Below are 19,816 nucleotides of genomic sequence, written 5' to 3' on the forward strand. Positions count from 1 at the left end.
CTGTAAATATTTATAGATTGAGATTATAATGACCAATGACTTATCGTGAGAGTTACTATCTTGAAGAGAGACTTCCACTTTGACCTTATTTGGTTTCTATCTACTTTTCCAACAACATGTCCAGGAATATACACATAAAAAGGGTTATTTTTAAAAATACATCCTGAAATTAGTGCTTATGCAAACTTCAGGAACACTTTGCAGACAGACTCCTTTCAAACAAAAGCAAAACAGCCACTTTTTAAAAAATTGAAGTAGAGTTGACCTACTATATCCTATTAGGTTCAGGTGTACATGACAGTGATTTGATAATTGTATACATTACCAGGAAATGATCCCCGTGATAAGCCTAGTTACCACCTGTCACCATACAAAGTTATTAACGATATTATTTACCATATTTCTTGTGCTGTACGTTATATCCCTGTGACTTATTTATTTTATAATTGGAAGTTTGTACATGTTAATCCCCTTGACCTACTTCACCCAACCCCTCTGTGCTTTGGTACCTGACAGTTTATTTTCTGTATCAAAAGGACCACGTCTTAAAAATCGAAACTGAAAATACTTACAACTTGTGAGTAATTCATCATTGGAGACACCACATTTGGTATTCCAACAGTGGTTATTTTATTTTATTTTTTTTTGTTTCTCTTTGTTTTTGTTTTTCTTCGGGTGAAAAAAGGTGATTTTATTAAGGCTCGGGGGACAGGACCCAGGGGCAGAAAGAGCTGTGGGAACAGTGGTTACTTTTAAAGAAAATCTCCGTATGAGCAACAATTTCGTCTGTCTTTTCCTTCTCTTCTCCTTCCCTCCCTTTCCCTTTTAACGTCTTTTCCTTTTTTTTTTTTTTTTTTTTTTTTTGCGGGGGGGGTGACGGCGGGGGGTGGTGGTGGTTGTTTTTGGTTTTAGCAACCAAGCTGTTGATCCGAACTACGAGCTACGAGCATTTGGGAATAAGGCAGCCCTTGCGTGCGACCCCGGGACTTCTGGCGACGCTCCTTCCGCGCTCAGCCCGGTGAAGTTTCCGGAAGGGCGCCCTCGCTGGGAGCCGCGTCCCACCGGAGAGGCGGGTGAGTGGCGCCCTGCTCCCCCTCCCCCCCCCATCCCCATCCCTGCTCCTAGAGAGGCCCTGGATGGGGAGGGAGGCGGGTTCTGCGGGTCCCGGGGCGGCAAGGGGGGAGGCGGCCGGCAGCGAGCCGAGGGGTCGCTACGGTGACACAGCCGCCAGGGTGCGTGCAGGGCGGGGGTGAAGCGGGCCGCGGCCGTCTCACCACCATCCCCTCCCCCGCTCTGGCCTCTGACCCCGTCCTCTTGGTTTGCTTAATTTGGGAAATTGAAACTTAAAATGGTTGGTGTTTCCTCAGTGTTCCTGTGAGAGTCTCTCGATGTAGTTCTTAGGGGAACTTGATTCCTTAAGATTTACTCTCCTTGTCAGGTGCAGGGTTTGGCAGTTGTGCCTCACTTTTTGGAATATGCAAGGATTTTCTTGAAAGAGATCCAAAGGAAAGCACGCTGTTTTTCTGTCTCTAGAACATGCATGAGTTTGTTTTGTTTTGTTTTGTTTTAAACTATATATGTGTACCGCCATTGTATTAAAAACCACTTCCTTTCTTCCTTCCCCTCATTTCCTGTCATTTGCTGCGGGGCAGGCGTATGGAAGGATTCCATTCTATCAGGCCTGGCACAAAGTGATATGAGTATATTAGGAAAATAGGTGGTAGGTGAGTGGTGATGATTTGCATTGGATTTTTCATTCGCTGTCGTAAGAATTACCATAGACTTAGTGGCTTAAAAATCGCAAATTTATTATCTTGAAAGTCTGTAGGTTATTGTGCTAAGTGAAATAAGTCATACGGAGAAAGACAGATAACCATATGTTTTCACTCTTATGTGGATCCTGAGAAACTTAACAGAAGACCATGGGGGAGGGGGAAAAAAGAGGGAAGGAGGGAGCCAAACCATAAGAAATTCTTAAAAACTGAGAATAAACTGAGGGTTGATGGGGGGTGGGGGGGCGGGGAAAGTGGGTGATGGGCATTGAAGAGGGCACCTGTTGGTATGAGCACTGGGTGTTGTATGGAAACCAATTTGGCAATAAATTTCATATATATTTAAAAAAAATAAAGTCTACAGGTTAGAAGGCCAACCTGGATCCCATTGGGCTAAAATCAAGGTGTCTGCAGAGTTGCTTTTCTTTCTGGAGGCTTCTGGGGTGAACCTGTTTTCTTTTTTTTCCCCCCAGTTTCTGTATGCTGCCCTCCTTCCTTGGCTTAGTGATGTTCTTTCTCCATCTTTAAAGGCAACATCACTGCATCTCTCTGAACATTATTCTGTTGTCACATCTCACTCTGACTCTGCTCTTTGGCTTTCCTCTTTTACTTTTAAGGGCCTTCATGATTATATTGGCCCCATGGATAATCCAGAATGATTTTCATATTTTAAAGTCGTCTGATTAGTGACCTTGATTCAATCTACAACCTTAATTGTAATCTGACATATTCATAGATTCTGGGGATTAGGCATGGGCAACTTTGAGAGGGTCATTATTTTGCCTACTATCTGATGGTATAAAAGGAAGCCTATTACTGTACATCCCACTAAGCAAAAAGGGGAAGTATCCAGACACTAAATATACCAAAAAAAGTTCTGGGAGTATTATGTAGTAGACCATTTATATGAGTTAAATATATTGAGAGTCTTTATCACAAACTCTTAAAAATATTGATTTAAAAAAAAGCAATCAAACAAATAATGTTGCCATTTCTGCTTTCCGGAAATGTAATAAGAGAACTTCACATGTATGGAATGTCCTGAGCAGAACAAATACTAGTTAAGATACCACAGTTGTCAGTGTGTATTCTTATATTGTGCTCTGAATGGATGCAAGGAGGAGTGGACATGGTCCTTGGCCTCAAGGTCATAACCATCTAGTCATGGAAAATGACACAGGCACACAAATAATTAAAGCTCTCCAAAAGAGATAAAAGAGGGAGAAGTAATGTCCTTTAGGGGAATCAGAAAAGGCTTTAAAAACTTGGGGGAAATTTGGGATGGACCTTGAAGAACAGTAGAATTTCATTAAGGTTGAGAGGAGAGGAAGTATATGACATATTGAGGGACAGGAGGGAAAGGAGGGACCTTCAAGTGTTCAGTATGGTTAGGGTGCTTAGTGTAGAAGTTGTCTGAATAAGACTAGAAAGTAAGTTTTGGTTAGATTGTATAAGACCTCAGATGACTGTTGAGTCTCATAAAAAGGATTCTGTAGTTGGTGCAATAGGGAGCTACTAATATATTTTGAAACCATCTCATACTTACAGAAAAGTTGCAAGTACAAAACAAACAACTTTCCTTTTTCCTGAATTATTTGAGAATAAGATTTTAACTTCAAGACCCATTGCTCTGGAATTCTTGAATATATATTTCCTAAACAAAACATATTCTCTACCTAACTAAAATTCAGTCATCAAAATCAAATTAATATTGATACATTACTGCCATGAAATCCTTGGATCCCATTCACATTTTGACAGTTGTACTAATAATATCCTGTGTAGCAAAAAGGCCCAATTCAGAGTCATGTACTGCATTTAGTTGTGATGTCCCTTTAGTCTCCTTCTGTCTGGAAGAGTTTCTCAGCCTTTCACTGGCTTTCATGAGCTTAACACTTTTGGAGAGAACAGGCCAGTTTATCTAATGTTTCCTCATACTGAGATTCAGATTACGTATCTTTGGCAGGAATATCATAGAAGTCATGCTGTGTTCTAAGTGCACCCTATCAGATGGCAGATGATTTTGGCTTACTTCATTATTTACTTTGTTTATTTTATTATGGTGGTATCTGCCCGGCTTCTTCAATGTAAAGCCACTTTTTACCCTTTGAAATTAATATGTTGTATGGAAGTATTTTTTAATTTTTTTAACCTTTATTATTGACGGGGGGGGGGGGGGGAGGGGCAGAGAGAGAGGGAGACAGAATCTTAAGCAGGCTCCAGGCTCTGAGCTGTCAGCACAGAGCCCGACGCGGGGCCTGAACTCACAAACCGTGAGATCATGAGCTGAAGTCGGACACTTAACTGACTGAGACACCCAGGTGCCCCGGTTGTGTGGAAGTATTTTGAAACTAACTGGATGGTCTTTTTCTTACCAAAATTTCAATTTATGTATGTATGTATGTATGTATGTGTGTGTGTTGGTATGGACTCATAGATTTTTAATTTACTCAGTGGACATTTTTTTATGCTTAATTCATAATGATACTCAGTGTCATTATTTATTTTTATGCTTTATTTAGTCCCAGATTTGGCCAGTGAGAACCTCCTCAAGCTGGGTTTCATGTCTTTTCGACATGCCCTCATCATTCTTTGAGCACTTCTTTGCTTTCTGGCAACATTAGGTGCTTATTTTGTATTTTTCCTGTCCCAGTCCTGGTATCAACCATTTCTCTGAAAATCCTTGGTTCCTTGTAGTGGAGGATGGTATCAGAAACCAAATTCTGGGGGCTAGGTGTACTCATTGCTATTGTCTTTTCTTCCAGGCCCTCTCAGCAGACAGAGCTAGGTGTATATATACAGATAGATATGTACAGCATGTATGTATCTTTCTGTCATTCTGCCTATGGATATCATGAGATTACACTGATATCTCCATTTCTAATCCATAGCATTCATTCTAGTTTTCTTTCTATATTTATAATTACCTTCCCTGGCAATGAAAAACCTGGCTCCTTTTGTCTTCTGTATATTTACTTACTTGAAAAACCCCCTTTATGTATGTTTGACCATTGGAAGCTCCAGGCTTATCTTGTATATTTCTTGTCCCATAGGTAGAATCAGCCATTGTTGCAAGGAGCCCTGGTTCTGTTTATTGGAGAATAGATTAGAAACCAAGATCCAGGTGCTACGTGATTCCCTCTGTTTTTGGAAACTGCTAGTGTTCACACTATTTTTTTTGCCAGTCTTCTATTTTATTTAATTAATTAATTTTAATTTTTCAAATTTTTAATTTTTTAAAAAAATTTTAACATTTATTTATTATTGAGAGACAGAGAGAGACAGAGCGTGAGCAGGGGAGGGACAGAGAGAGAGGGAGACACAGAATCTGAAGCAGGATCCAGGCTCTGAGCTGTCAGCACAGAGCCCGATGTGGGCTGGAACTCACAAACCGCAAGATCATGACCTGAATCAAAGTCAGACGCTTAACCGACTGAGCCACCCAGGTGCCCCTAATTAATTAATTTTAAAATGTTTATTTATTTATGTTGAGAGAGAGGGAGCAGGAGCAGGGGAGGGGCAAAGAGAGAGGGAAAGAGAATCTGTGGCAGGCTCCCTGTTAGGGCAGAGCCCGATGTGAGGCTCAAACTCACAAACCATGAGATTATGATTTGAGCTGATACCAAGAGTTAGATGGCCAACTGACTGGGCCACCTAGGCCCCCCAATCTTCTGTTTTATTTTTAAGGAGGGATAAATATTTTTCCTGTTTCTTCTACAGGAGTAGTGAGAATTTAGCTCTTGAAATTTTAGAGGATTATATTATATCACAAACTGGTTTTTAATATGTTTTTAAAGCAATAAAAATAGTTGTTATATTATTCCTTGTCTCAATTTTGATCTGGGACTTACATCTGGTAAATTCATATGCAGGCAAATGTTTACTTTTTTTGTGCCATGGATTCCTTGACAGTCTGATAAAGCCTATAGGCCTTTAAATTTTTTTTTAATGTATAAAATAATATATAGACAATTACAAAGGAAACCAATTATATTGAAATATGATTATCAAAATATTTAAAAAAGCAAATTTTTGATATAGTAATATACATCAATATATTACAGCATATCACAATACCTAGTAATGAGTTTAGTAGCTGCCATCATTTTGAAACAAGGTTAAACACAAACATATTTCAGGACTTCTGCAACAGTTACAATATTTTATGAAAATATTTGTGTCCTCTTGGTGACTTTTGTCCAGGTGCTGCAAATACTGTGTGGCTTGTTGCCTTATGTTCATATCTGAAGAGAGGTGTTTCAGTGAGAGGTTGTTAGAAGTAAAGATGTAATTTTTGGGGCACCTGGGTGGCTAAGTCAGTTAAGTGACTGACTTTAGGTCAGGTCACGATCTCACGGTTCGTGAGTTTGAGTCCCGCATCGGGCTCTGTGCTGACAGCTCAGACCCTGGAGTCTGCTTCAGATTCTGTGTCTCCCTCTGTCTCTGCCCCTCCCCTGCTCGTGCTCTGTCTCTCTCTGTCTTTCAAAATATAAATAAATGTTAAGAAAAAAAAAAGAAGTAAAGATGTAATTTTTTTCCTATTGAGGTGTCTGGACAGGGGAGGATTTGTGAAAATTCTGATAAGAATTTCCGTACATGCAGAGGAAGGGTGTTTGGGGCCTTTCTACTCCATTTACATTTGGGGAGTACAATAGGAAGAATTAGATAAATCAAAATCTTTGAAAAGACCAAAATAGTAATCTTTTAATATGGGGCACCATGTTATGATTAAGATGTGAACCTCAAAGGAATATTAATACCTGTTATTTTCTTTCCTTTTAAAAAAAATTTTAGACTTGTGTTTTTTTCTTTTAAGTTTGTTTATTTGTTTTTTAGAGAGAGAGAGAGAGAGATTGAGCACACACATGAGCAGGGGAGGAGCAGAGAGAGAGGGAGAGAGAGCTGTGAGTGTAGAGCCTGATGCAGAGCTCGGCCTACTACCATGAAATCATGACCTGAGCCAAAAATCAAGATTCAGATGCTTAACTGACTGAGCCACCCAGGCACCCCTGTTATTTTCTATCATTGTGTTGAAAAACAAAGGATTTCTAGACCCCTTTTATGTCTGTATAGGTATGAAAGTTATTTGAAATATAGGCATTGTTCAAATATAAGCCACATGATAATAAAAACTTTGATGATAGGGAAAAAATATAACAAAAATACATTTCTTCTTTTGTAAAAGGATAAAAGTTATTTCTTATTGAATTTGTGTATATGTATGATTTTTAAAATATTTACTTTTTTGTAATAATTAGGAATCATGGCAGACAGTGGAAATAACAAAAGCCAAGTTCACGAGGAGCTTTGGTTAGAGGAAGAATTTATGAAAGATGAACAAAGAGAGGTAAAAATTACTGGGTACTATTAAAAATTAATTTATATCTATTAGTTTTGCAGTGAGGCATGTTTTGTATGTTTTTGTCCAATATTACTTTGAATTTTTTTCAAAAATTTTATTTCCATTATTCAAACCTTACAAAAAGAATCGTATTTCTGTTCTTTCTCTTACAAGGCTTACAACATTAGCTGTTTTCTTTCCCTCCCTTCCTCCTTTTTTTGATTTGCACCCAGAAGTTAAGAGCTTTCTTAGCAATTATCTGATGAGACCCATGAGGGGATGGGGGTTCAGGTAGCTTAAGCCACTTACCCAGGGCCGTATGTCTGGCATGTCAAGGCAGCTGTACTGTGGGAATCATAGCAAAAATTTTTTAAATTGCCTTTGAGTAACATATGTCCACAATTACAGTGCAATTTAAAAGTCATATTGTTGTCACAAATAGCCAGGCAAGGAGTTATACTGAAATGAGATTCAGGTCTGGGTCTCAATCCTTGCCCCACTATAAAAATGTCTGTGACCTTGGGCTAGTGTGAAAGGTAGTTTCCTTGTTTGCATGATGGAGATAATACTACTTGTCAGTGGTAGGAGAATTATTAGGTGATAACGATGATGTCTTTCTTTGCCTTTATCAAGATGATAGAAATTTAGCTTCTTTAATTTGTTTAGAAAAATGAAGTCAGGAGCTGTTTAATTTTTTGGTGCTGTTTGATATTTTTTAGAGATTAATTGATAAAATTGCAAAGGAGAATACTCAGTTAAAGGAGGAGATCCAAAGGCTTGAGGCCAAGTTACAAGAGTCCACCATAAACTCCCAGGTACCTCTTTATTTGGTATATCACATTCTTAACGGACACCATTTTTCCGAAAAAACAATTTAGTTACACAGAATTCACTTTTAAAACACTGTAAACATTGATGGCACCATTGTTTGTAATAGCCCCAAACTGAAAACAACTCAACTGTCCCTCCCCACTAGACTGAATTATTAATTTGGGGTGTATTCACACAATGGAATACCATACAGCAATGAGAATGAACAGGTCACAGCTATATGCAGCCACATGGATGGATTTCATAAACACAATGTTGAAGCAAAAAACATAAAAGAGGATATACCAAGTGCTTCCATTTATTTTTATTTTTATTAATTAAAACATTTTTTTAACGTTTATTCATTTGTGAGAGACAGAGACAGAGCACAAGTGGGGGAGGGGCAGAGAGAGAGAGGGAGACACAGAATCCAATGCAGGCTCCAGACTCTGAGCTGTCAGCACAGAGCCTGACGTGGGGCTCAAACGCATGAACTGCGAGATCATGACCTTAGCTGAAGTCAGGTGCTTAACCCACTAAGCCACTCAGGTGCCCCCATATGCTTCCATTTAAATAACGCATAACAGCAGGATGTTAAAAGTTAGCATCCTGGTTACCCTTGGCGGCAGGTAGGAACTGGAAGAGAACCCAAGAGGGCTTCTGGGTGTTGGTCATGTTCTGTTTATTGATCTGGGTGCTGGTCACATGTGTGTGATCGTTTTGTAAAATTTCATCTGACTGTACATTTCTGATAATACATTTTCTTATATTTATGTGTATGTTTTTAAATTTTTATTTATGTATATGGTAATGCAAAACAAAACAAAATGGTCATTATCAATCACTTTGGGATCAAATTCTTCGTGTTCTCACTAAGTGCCTTTATTGTTCTCTTCATCCAAGTAACTTAAATGGATTTCACAGTGTAAAAAAATTGGACATATATCTTCACCATTTAAATCCTCTCCTAAATTTTCCTGTATTTGAATTAGACATAACTTTCACTACTTTTTCTCCATGACAACTCATACTGTTCCTTTAAACAGTTAAAATGCTTAAAGCATTGTCATATTTTGTTTCTGAAATGGGGGATAGGATATTGAATATCAGGAAGTGGAGTTCCCCATGTTTATGGGACTTATGGGACAGTGTTACAATTGTAGTTACTTCTCAGACTGGAGATGAAATCAGCCAGTCCTGTCACTCAAAGGATCTTGGGAACCCAGCCAGCTCAGCTGATACAGTTTACAGAGGACTGAAACTATGGTCCAGAGAGCATACATGAGTTGCTCCTGGCCAAGTGTGCCCGAGACCAGAATCAGGCACTTTCATTCCAGAAAGTTCTCGACTTTTCAGGGTATATTGGGTATTTCCACATTGGGAAACACTCTGCCTATTCTCAGACACTGCCAATTGTTTTGAAACTGGACTTATGGAAATCAGAGATTCTACTGAAGTTACATGTGAAGATATAGAACAAATGTGAAATTAGGTCAAATAACTCATTGAATATTTCTAACCCCTTTGCAATAACAGAAAAATTTTCTTTCAGCATGTAAAATAATCATGGGAAATAGAAATGCAAACAACAGATTCATTTGTGCATTTATGTGTAGTTGTATATGTCTGTTAATCCCAATGATTTTAAACAGATAAGTATAACCACTTAACTTTATCCTTCAGATTATGAATCTTGTTGATAGTGTCCCTTCACATTTTTATAAATCTAAGTTTGGTAATGGTTAAAAAGTTGATGGGCACAGTCCGACTTCGCTCAGGTCATGATCTCACGGTCCGTGGGCTTGAGCCCTGCATCGGGCTCTGTGCTGACAGCTCAGAGTCTGGAGCCTGCTTCAGATTCTGTATCTCCCTTCTCTCTGCCCCTCCCCCACTCAAGCTCTGTCTCTCTCAAAAATAAATAAACGTTAAAAAAATTTTTTTTTTTTTTTTTTTTTAATGTTTTCAACGTTTATTTATTTTTGGGACAGAGAGAGACAGAGCATGAACGGGGGAGGGGCAGAGAGAGAGGGAGACACAGAATCGGAAACAGGCTCCAGGCTCTGAGCCATCAGCCCAGAGCCTGACGCGGGGCTCGAACTCACGGACCGCGAGATCGTGACCTGGCTGAAGTCGGATGCTTAACCGACTGCGCCACCCAGGCGCCCCCCAAAATTTTTTTTTTTAAAAGTTGATGGGCAGGTGTTGGGGAAGGGGGAATTTAAATTTGACAATTATTAAATCATATAATTTGGGAGGCTTTCTTTTTGGACGAAATTATCTGGGTTTGCTATTAAAATAAACTTAGTATATATGCAACTCTAATTTATAACACTTTGCAATGAGAATAAACATATTGTCTTATGATTCCCTTGTAGGATACCCTATTATTGGTATAGTTGTTTAAAAGGTACTTATCTACAGGAATGATGTAGACTTTAGAATCGAACACCATCCAATATTGGCTAGTTTAAACATTGATTAGATAAAATGAGAGATTATATACTTATAATTTCATCTGGGAAATAATATTAAAGGATCAGCATCTGATTACTTTACTGAGTACTTACCTGGGAAGAAATAATTACTAAAGATATTCACTAAGACCACACTTAGCATTCTGTGGGGTTCTGAAATCAGTGGAGAATGAATTATTGGATGATCAAATCACATTATCACAGGAAGGGCTTAAGTTATTTCTTGTCTTGATTTTAATCAAACATTTCTGTTTAAATTAGATTAAAGAGGATATTCCTGAAACAGAGATGAAATTCACATCTTTAGAGAATCCTGAGAATGACAGCCAGTTTTTAAATGTCTCCTGTTCATTTCAAGTGAGCTCGCAAGTTCTTTATGAGCTACAGAAAGGACAAGCACTTATCACCTTTGAAAAAGAAGAAGGTATGAGTAATGTTCAAAAATTCGATCATGTTACTTTTGGAAAGCACAGGCACTTTCAAAGAGCTTTCATAGATATTTGGCTATTGCTTTATAATTTTAATATTTGTCATTTCATCTCATCTCATAGTAACACCTTGGGGCAGGTAGGATTGTCCCCATTTTTTGATGAGAAAACTCAGACATTAAGAGTGTTGAGTGGGGCGCCTGGGTGGCTCAGTCGGTTGGGCGTTCGACTTCAGCTCAGGTCATGATGTCGCGGTTTGTGAGTTTGAGCCCCACGTCAGGCTCTGTGCTGACAGCTCAGAGCCTGGAGCCTGCTTCGGATTCTGTGTCTCCTTCTCTCTCTGCCCATCTCCCGCTTGTGCTCTGTCTCTCTCTGTCTCTCAAAAATAAATAAATAAATGTTAAAAAAAATTAAAAAAAAAAAGAGTGTTGAGTATGATCATTTGTTCAGAACATGACTCTGGGACTCAAGGTGTTGTGATGTCCAACACTAGTGTTTTTACTCCATCTGCCACCTCCAAATACTACTAGTAATACTTTATTTTTGAGAGAGAGAGAGAGAGAGAGAGAGAGAGAGAGAGAGAGGGAGAATTCCAAGTAGGCTCTATGCTCAGTGAGGAGCCTGATGCAGGGCTTGATCCTACGACCCTGGGATTATGACCTGACTCAGGGTAGGAGCTGAAATCAAGGATAGGACACCCATCCAACTAAACCCCCAGAAGCTCCCCCCCTTTTTAACTAGTAATAATATTTTAAGGTAGTAGAGCTCTACATGGTTCTCAGAGTTCTTAAAGACATCTCATTTTATACTTACTTGACTCTGTGAAAGCAATATGATAGGAGAATTACTCTTTGCATCTTATAACCAAGAAAACAGATTCTCAGGTGTTTAAGTGACTTACCTAAGGGCACATGACCAGTGAATGGAAAGAGTCCAAGAGTCTGAGGTTTAGGAATGGGACCTGATGTTTGCTAAGTCTGCCATGGTGTAGGACTCTATTCTCCTTAGTGAGGAGAATCTGGCTTTGTATGCCAGATTTTCCCATTTCTAGAAGTGTGATTTTAGTTGGGTTCTTCCTAAATCTCAGATTTTTATGGCAATGGTAGTACCTATCTCATGGGATTTGCGTTGAGTATTAAATGAGAAATGTTGGTAAAATACTTAGCATGGTATCTGACACATAATAAACACTTCATAAATGTTAGCTGTCATTATTGCTACTTGTTGGGAATTTTCCAGATAAGGAAAGATAAAGAACTCGCTCAAGGTTCATACTGTTAAAAATTGCAAAGCTGAGAGCCAAACCCTGAGGACCCACGTCCTTTCTCCTAGACCAGCAGTCCTCGGAGCAGGCCACTATGCCGGGCCTTTGTTCTTGTATTTGTCACATTATGGGTTGGGGCCAGATGGTCTTAAGCCCTTCCGGTGCTCAGGTTCTGAGAATCTATGGTTATAACTCGTGTCTCCGTACACCTGGTCCATCACCATAGTCTGCAAATAAATGTTAAAAGGAAAGACATTCTAGCAGGTTAGCATAGGCACTACTGTTCGTTCACCATGGGTCCACCCTGGGTCTGCTTCTACAGATGAGGATGCCAAGAGCCCTGTGTTGGCAGTCGGCAATGGTGATGGAGATATAATCAAAAGACGGAAGCGAGGATTTGGGAGGCAGGGATTCTGTGCAGGAATTACCTGGGAATGCTGGGAATAGAGTTCTCTTCAGAAACAGCTGCATAGCTGTTTCCACTCTTGGTCCAGCTCTGAGGTCTTGCTCCCCTGGGACAACTTTGGGCTCATACACAATTAAACAGAAGTTGGCTTTTGATAGTCAGAGTCACAAAAGCTGAAACGCAAGTGGTCCCTTTCAGCTGCGTCAGATCACCAGATGTTGGAGTTTGGGTGGGGGGTGGGGGTGTGGAAGGGAAAGAACATCATCTAACTGTTACTTCATTGACATTTTCTGTTATTGTTGCCTGTTGCCACTAACAAGAACGTAAGTTGTAATTCAAGTTATCCAGTCATATCTCAGTACAATGAGTGTGAATTCCCACAAGACAACGCCCTGCCTTTTAGCCTGTTTCCCTCTTCCTTCATCTGTGGTGTGTATGCTGTTCAGTTGTCATAAACACATGTGAGATTTATAGGACTGGGAGTGGGCATCTCTTATCTTTGTGACAAATTAGGTTAAGCAGCTCTGTATTAACAGTTGAGGTGTTACAAACTCTCATATCACATAATTAAAAATAAATACACACCCACATGCATTTTAAACTGAACTATAGTTGCTGTCTGGAGTTTTAATTTTTGGCATAATTATATTACTGAACCTCTCCCATTTGCACAAATAAGTTAGATTTGATAGTTTTGTGATTGGTATAAGCTATCATCTTTTTAATGAATGATCTCCAGGGCGTTTTAGCAAAAGTAAAATTCCTCATTAAATATGGCAAAAAAAAAAAAAAAAAGATTTGCACTTTGATATTCAAGCCCGTGTGGTCTTTAATATGGAAACCTTAAGAAAGAGAAAAATGAGAATTTATTTCTTTGGTTTTTGACATATTAAAGAGAAGTGACAAATGATAAATAAGATTGTCAGAATGACACTGACACAAAAGTTTTTCCAGCTTACTTAACGTGGAAGAAGTTTCTGGCTGTGCCTTAATGCACTAAGGGAATTCTCTGGTCATTCTGTGAACCATGGAGAGGAAGGGTGTGTGTCTGTGCTGAAATAATATATGAATTTCTAAAGAATCACCAGGCTTATCTCTTAAGAGCTGAATCTAGAACTTGATGAGAATTTCTTTTTTTTTTTAATTTTAATTTTTTTTAATGTTTTTATTTATTTTTGAGACAGAGAGAGACAGAGCATGAGCAGGGGAGGGGCAGAGAGAGAGGGAGACACAGAATCTGAAACAGGCTCCAGGCTCTGAGCTGTCAGCACAGAGCCTGATGCGGGGCTCAAGCTCACGGACTGTAAGATCATGACCTGAGCCGAAGTCGGAAGCCCAACCGACCAAGCCACCCAGGCGCCCCGATGAGAATTTCTACACTATCATTTGTTTCCAGTTTTACTGAGAAATAATTGATACATATCACTATGTAAGTTTAAGGTGTACAGCATGATACATTGATCTACATGTAGTGTGAAATGATGACCACAGTAGGTGCAGCCAACATCCATCTTCTCATTTATGTGCAATGAAAAGAATTTCTATAGCTACAACAAAAAAAAAAAAAAAAAAAGGAAAAAGGATCTTTTTTTTGCTTGTCATGAGAACACTTAGGCTCTACTCTCTTAACCTCTTTCCTGTATACTGCACAGCAGTGTTCGCTGTAGTCACCATGTTGTACATGGCATCCCTGGTACTCCTTCATCTTATAACTGGAAGTTTTGTCATTTTTGCTGATGTATTTTGATATTTTAACGTTAATATATTTGTTTGTTGCTTTGGTGGCAAGACCGTTATCACTTAGAAGCCCTAAGAAAATTAAAAAAAATTAAATCCTTTATTTTATTTTATTTTAATTTTTAAAAAATGTCTTATTTATTGTCGAGAGAAAGAGAGACAGAGCATGAGCGGGGGAGGGGCAAAGAGAGAGGGAGACACAGAATCCGAAACAGGCTCCAGGCTCCGAGCTGTCAGCACTGAGCCTGATGCCGGGCTCAAACTCGTGAACTGAGAGATCATGACCTGAGCCAAAGTCGAACATTCAACTGACTGAGCCACCCAGTCGCCCCTAGATCCTTTAGAATTCAAGAAAATTTTAAATATTTAGGATAATTTGTTCTTAACCAGAAGTGAAAAAATTTCTGAAATATTGGAAATTAATACTCCCAAATTATTTTTCAGTTGCCCAAAATGTCATCAGAATGGGGAAACATCACGTGCAGATAGAGGATGTAGATGTGGAGGTTATGGCCAAGCCAGTTCCATTAAATTCGGGAGTCAGATTCCAGGTAACACGTTGATTAAAGCTTTTTAGAATTCTGTTAGATGTGAGCACTTTTCTCATCCATATTTCTGAATATGAAATGATTTCCCAGGTTCATGTAGAAGTGTCTAAGGTGAAGATCAATGTTACTGAAATTCCTGATGAATTGCCTGAAGATCAGATGAGAGACAAGCTAGAACTGAGCTTTTCTAAGTCCCGAAACGGAGGTGGAGAAGTGCTATGCGTGCAGTATGATAAGCAGTCCCGGAGTGCTGTGATTACATTTTTGGAAACTGGAGGTATTCACACATGTAGGAAGTTAAAAAATACTCTACCATTTATATTTATGTTTGCCATTTCTTTAAAAAAATTTTTTTTAAACGTTTATTCATTTTTTGAGAAATGGAGAGAGACAGAGCATGAGTGGGGGAGGGGTAGAGAGAGGGATGAAGACACAGAATCTGAGGCAGGCTCCAGGCTCTGAGCTATCAGCACAGAGCCCGATGTGGGGCTCAATCCCATAGACCGCGAGATCATGACCTGAACCCAAGGTGGACACTTAACCGACTGAGCCACCCAGGCGCCTCTATGTTCTGCCATTTCTGAAAGTATTCCTTTGCTACTTCTTCTATTTGGAATTTATTAAGTAGAATAATAATAGATTTTTAAAAAACCTTTTAAAATGATGGAGTCCTGAGAATGATTTCTGTGAATGCTACTGAGAATAATATTTCAAGCACATCAACTTTGTACATTCTCAGCACATGCCAGGCAAAGAGCCAGGTGTTCTATACATGTGTCTCCTCTTATCCATAGCACAATTCTGGAGACAGGTGTCGTACCCATTTTATTGATGTGGAAACTGAGTCCTAGGGAGGGTAAATAATGAACCCCAAATTATAGTGAGTATGTGGCAGAGAAATTTAGAAATACATATGTATAAACTATCACTTCCTATCCCACCTATTAAGATGGACAACGGTCTCTTAGTTGGAGGGAGTAGATTCCAGGGAAAGCAAGGCATGAATGGAAAGAACAGTGAGACATCTGTTCCCTTTTTAGGTAGAAATGGAGTTTTTACCAAATCATCTGAGGGGGCTTTACATTCTTATGATTAAAAATATACAATTTGGGATGCCTGGGCGGCTCAGTTGGTTAAGCATCCGACTTCGGCTCAGGTCATGATCTCACATTCGTGGGTTCGGGCTCTGCATGTGGCTCTGTGCTGACGCCATGGAGCCTGGAACCTGCTTCAGATTCTGTGTCTCCCTCTCTCTCTGCCCCTCTCCCATGCACGCGGTCTCTCTCTTTCTCTCAAAAACTAAACATTAAAAAAAAATACACAATTCTACAGCAGCTGCTTTTGTTAATATGTTCAAGTGATTCTCAATGTAAAAATATCTTGCTCTAGTTAATCCAGTTCTTAGGGTTTCTCCTGGGTTGGCATATGTAAAAGAAAGCCAGGTATACAATTTAAAAAAAACATTGATTGATTGTTTATTTCATAACAAAGTAATACATGCTTTTTAAAGAAACTTGATAATAAAGAGCAGGGGCTCCTGTCTCGCTCAGTTGGTGGAATGTGCAACTCTTGATCTTGGGGTTGTGGGATCGAGCCCCCTGTTGAGTGTAGAGATTTACTTAAAAAAAAAAAAAAAAAAAGAATAGCATTAACTTAGTAAAACTGGAGACATTTCCTTAAACTTGCCTTTCTCCTACTATTTAGTTAGTTATGGTTACTTGAGTGGCTTTCTAGATCTTTCTGCTGGAAATCCTGGATCATATGGTGATTCTATGTTTAATGTTTTGAGATGACATACTATTTTCCACAGTGGCTCTACCATTTTATATTCTTACCAGCACTGTACCAGGGTTTCAATTTCTCCACATCCTTGCCAGCAGGGGCCTGGCCTCTTAACCACTGCACCATATTGCCCATCCAACATGGACTGGTGAGAGGCGAAAAAGCATACATAGTGATACGATATTCTTAAGTACTGTTTCTGTTAAACTTGATGCAGTCTGAAACATTATTTTTTTCCCCTCCAGGAGAAAAATGCTGCTCAAAATAAATCTGATTATTCTTTGTGCTGGAGAAAACTGATGAATTTTTGTTATTTGCCTTCAGTTTCTAGATAACGATCAAATCCCTCCCCTCCCTTGGTTAACATCATTATATCAGCTTACTGAAAAATATCATGTATTAGTTATAGGACAACTAAGTAATTTTATATAAAATTTTATGTATTGTAGTAATATAGTAATTATATATGTGTGTATACATGTATATTGTAAAATGTATATATACAGGATTCTTTTTTTTTAAGTTTCTTCTATTTTGAGAGAGAGTGAGTGTGTACAAGCAGGTGAGGGACAGAGAGGGAAAGAGAGAAGATCCCCCACAGGGCTCAAACTCATGAACTGTGAGATCATGATCTGAGCCTAAATCAAGTGTTGGAGGCTTAACCTAGGGGAGCCACCTAGGCGCCCCTATATACAGTAATCATAGTTTTCAATTATACTTCTTGAGAAACTGGGAAACTCACAGTCTTGTTAGGATGGGTGGGCTACTTTTTGCATATGGTTATTGCATTTTATGGAGCTCAAAGTAGATCTGTCTGAGGACATCACAAACTTCTGCATTGACTGATTGCAGTGGATAGTTCAAGACAGAAGATCTATTTAAACCCCATTATTGTTTGGTCTTATATTTTCCAAAATTATGTACTGCAAAGTCTTTAAAGTGGACTGTTGAATTTTTTGTAGAATTTTTAAAAATGTAATCACTAAATTCACTATTTACTGTGATGTTTCATTTGAAGAAAGTTTTAACTTTGGTTAAAAATGTTTATGATATTAAAAAGAAAATAATTTTTTTTAAATTTACTTCTAGTTGCTGACAAGATTTTGAAAAAGAAAGAATATCCGCTTTGTATAAATCAAAACTGCTATAGAGTTATTGTTTCTCCATACATAGAAACAGACTTGAAAAATTTTCAGGTAAAGTCATCTCTTTCCTTCATTTTGAGAACTTATTGCTTAACCCCACCTCACAAGAAATAAAGAAGTTGTGTCTGTTACTGTTGGAGACTTATTAGTGAGCAATATCAAAATAGTTTCTTCAGATCTGCTTGGTCCAAAATAAGTGTATCTTTTTTAAAAAATATTTTAGTGTGAAATTATACCTTATTTAATTTATTACACTCTTTTTCAAAACTGAGAGTACTCAGGTAATGACATAATATTTTTGTATATGGAGACATAGCTACATAGCTTTCATGTGTCTACTGTCATTGGGCATTAAAAATGATTCTTCCTGCTCATTTTCTCTGAACTCATTATCCGTACCCCAACCTCCTTTTTTCTGTTCCTACTTAGGTACTAAATGGCACCACAGTCTTACATAGTCCACCAACCTGAAAGCTACAGCTCATGCTTAATTCCTCATTTTGCTTCACCTCCAACATTCATTTGGTCATTCAGTCTTGTTACTTCCACCTCTGACTACTTCTGTCACTATGGTCCTTCTGTCCATAGGGATGCCCTTCTTTCCTCCATTTGTCATAATGCTGCCTGAGTTATCTTTCTGAAACTCAGATCTGACTTGGATATTCTGTTGCTTGAAAAGTCTTTCTGAGGCTCCTTGTCTCTTCTAAGATAAGGTCTGAAGTATTAAGCAGAGCTTATAAAGTTTTGCAATTCAAATGTCTTAGAAAAGTTTCTATTTATCTTTTGTATTTTCCTTCTTAGGCATTTTCAGGAATATCTAGGAGGACAGTGCTTCTCACTGGAATGGAAGATCTTCAGATGATGGATGAAGAAATTTTAGAGGATTTAGTTAACATTTACTTTCAACGGGAGACGAATGGAGGTGGAGAAGTAGAAGTGGTCAAATGTTCTCTAGGTCAGGCTTGCATAGCATACTTTGAAGAATAGAGGCATGGAATTAGATGAATATTAGAGCTTCTGAGCCCAAAACACTGTCCATGTGTGACAAAAATGAATATCCCTTTCCTTTAAAAAATTTCCTTCCTAAAAAAAATTTCCTTTAAGAAATTCCTTTCCTTGAATTCTTAAGTGTCCATTTATTCTTAGATACAAAAATATATTTCCATGTTTTTGAATTCTTGTTTCAAACTCTGCTGCATGCTTACAAGTGCAGTAAATGTACTGTATTAAAAAGTTTTGTTTGTTCATAAATGATGTGGACAGGTGCCATGTCCATTGAAATCAATCATAAGTGATGCCATTGTCCCCCTGCTGTGTTGGCTCATTCTGTCGTGGGCATGTGGGCCAATTCTCTTTTGGCCCCAGGTCCACCAACATGCAGACTTCACACAACATTTCCCAAAGAACTGTTATATTCAGCTGTTTGTGATTTCTGTAGACTTTGAATTTCAAGGAACTTCAAGGGTGATCATTTCCCTCTTTCCCATTGTATAGCATTTTACTCCAGAGCCCCAAAGATATTTTTCAGAGCTGAGTGTGGTCTTTTTATTTAACATTTTCTTCTCTGAGAGTGTCAAGGGTCCCCTGATTCTTTCCAAGACACCTTCGTCAAATAGAACTTGTAAAGGCCATAATTGTCTTTCCTTTACACTTGTAAGGGGAAGAATAAGCTTAAGGGAATGACATCCTTAGAATAAAGGGAGAGGTAAATGCAAAGCTAGGGACTCCTCACTTATCATGCTGGATGCCGGGGAGTGCCTGAAGATGAAAGCACGTGCCTTTGAGTTTGAGAGAGACCCAGTTCCTTAGCATCCCATTGTTTTTAAGTTGTAGAAACGAAACAGTAAAATGCAAGGTTTCTATTCAGAGAAGGTAAAATTCTTTTTGGTAAAGAACATGTGAACAGCTTTTATCCTAATATGGTATGTTTCATAAGGAGCCAATGGCAGAAGTAAGTTTATATTAAAATGCTGGCAGAAATAAAAAGCTTTAGAAAAAGATTCTATGCCTAAACTTAACTCATGCTGCCTGCCATCTAAAATAAAGGAAAGGGGCACCTGGGTGGCTGAGCCGGTTAAGCATCTGACTCCTGATTTCAGCTCAGGTCAT

The 19,816-nt window shown here is 38.7% G+C and overlaps 1 protein-coding gene across 4 annotated transcripts; it reads left to right on the plus strand.

The window, feature by feature from the left end:
• Nucleotides 1-572: 572 nt before the first annotated feature.
• NMI (N-myc and STAT interactor) lies at nucleotides 573-18,992 on the plus strand. Of its 4 annotated transcripts, XM_047869080.1 has the most exons (9): nucleotides 574-685; nucleotides 913-1,073; nucleotides 7,031-7,119; nucleotides 7,833-7,928; nucleotides 10,659-10,821; nucleotides 14,677-14,783; nucleotides 14,871-15,057; nucleotides 17,652-17,758; nucleotides 18,509-18,992. In XM_047869080.1, exons 3-9 carry the CDS (start codon nucleotides 7,036-7,038, stop codon nucleotides 18,692-18,694), a joined length of 930 nt encoding a protein of 309 aa, XP_047725036.1. In that variant the 5' UTR covers nucleotides 574-685; nucleotides 913-1,073; nucleotides 7,031-7,035; the 3' UTR covers nucleotides 18,695-18,992. The 4 variants fall into 4 exon arrangements, with proteins under 4 accessions (XP_047725038.1, XP_047725036.1, XP_047725039.1 ...); XM_047869082.1 differs by lacking the exon at nucleotides 7,833-7,928 and having other exon boundaries at nucleotides 573-685; XM_047869081.1 differs by lacking the exons at nucleotides 574-685; nucleotides 913-1,073 and adding an exon at nucleotides 1,626-1,724.
• Nucleotides 18,993-19,816: the final 824 nt, after the last annotated feature.

Source organism: Prionailurus viverrinus, chromosome C1 (assembly GCF_022837055.1).
Source record: "Prionailurus viverrinus isolate Anna chromosome C1, UM_Priviv_1.0, whole genome shotgun sequence".
Lineage (NCBI taxonomy): Eukaryota > Metazoa > Chordata > Mammalia > Carnivora > Felidae > Prionailurus > Prionailurus viverrinus.

Bases quoted from the DNA above. Each gene is read 5' to 3' on its own strand.
- NMI (XM_047869080.1), top strand. From the start codon at position 7,036: ATGGCAGACAGTGGAAATAACAAAAGCCAAGTTCACGAGGAGCTTTGG. The intron at 14,784-14,870 runs GTAACACGTTGA...ATGATTTCCCAG, and splicing joins ATTCGGGAGTCAGATTCCAG to GTTCATGTAGAAGTGTCTAA. The intron at 15,058-17,651 runs GTATTCACACAT...ATTTACTTCTAG, and splicing joins TACATTTTTGGAAACTGGAG to TTGCTGACAAGATTTTGAAA.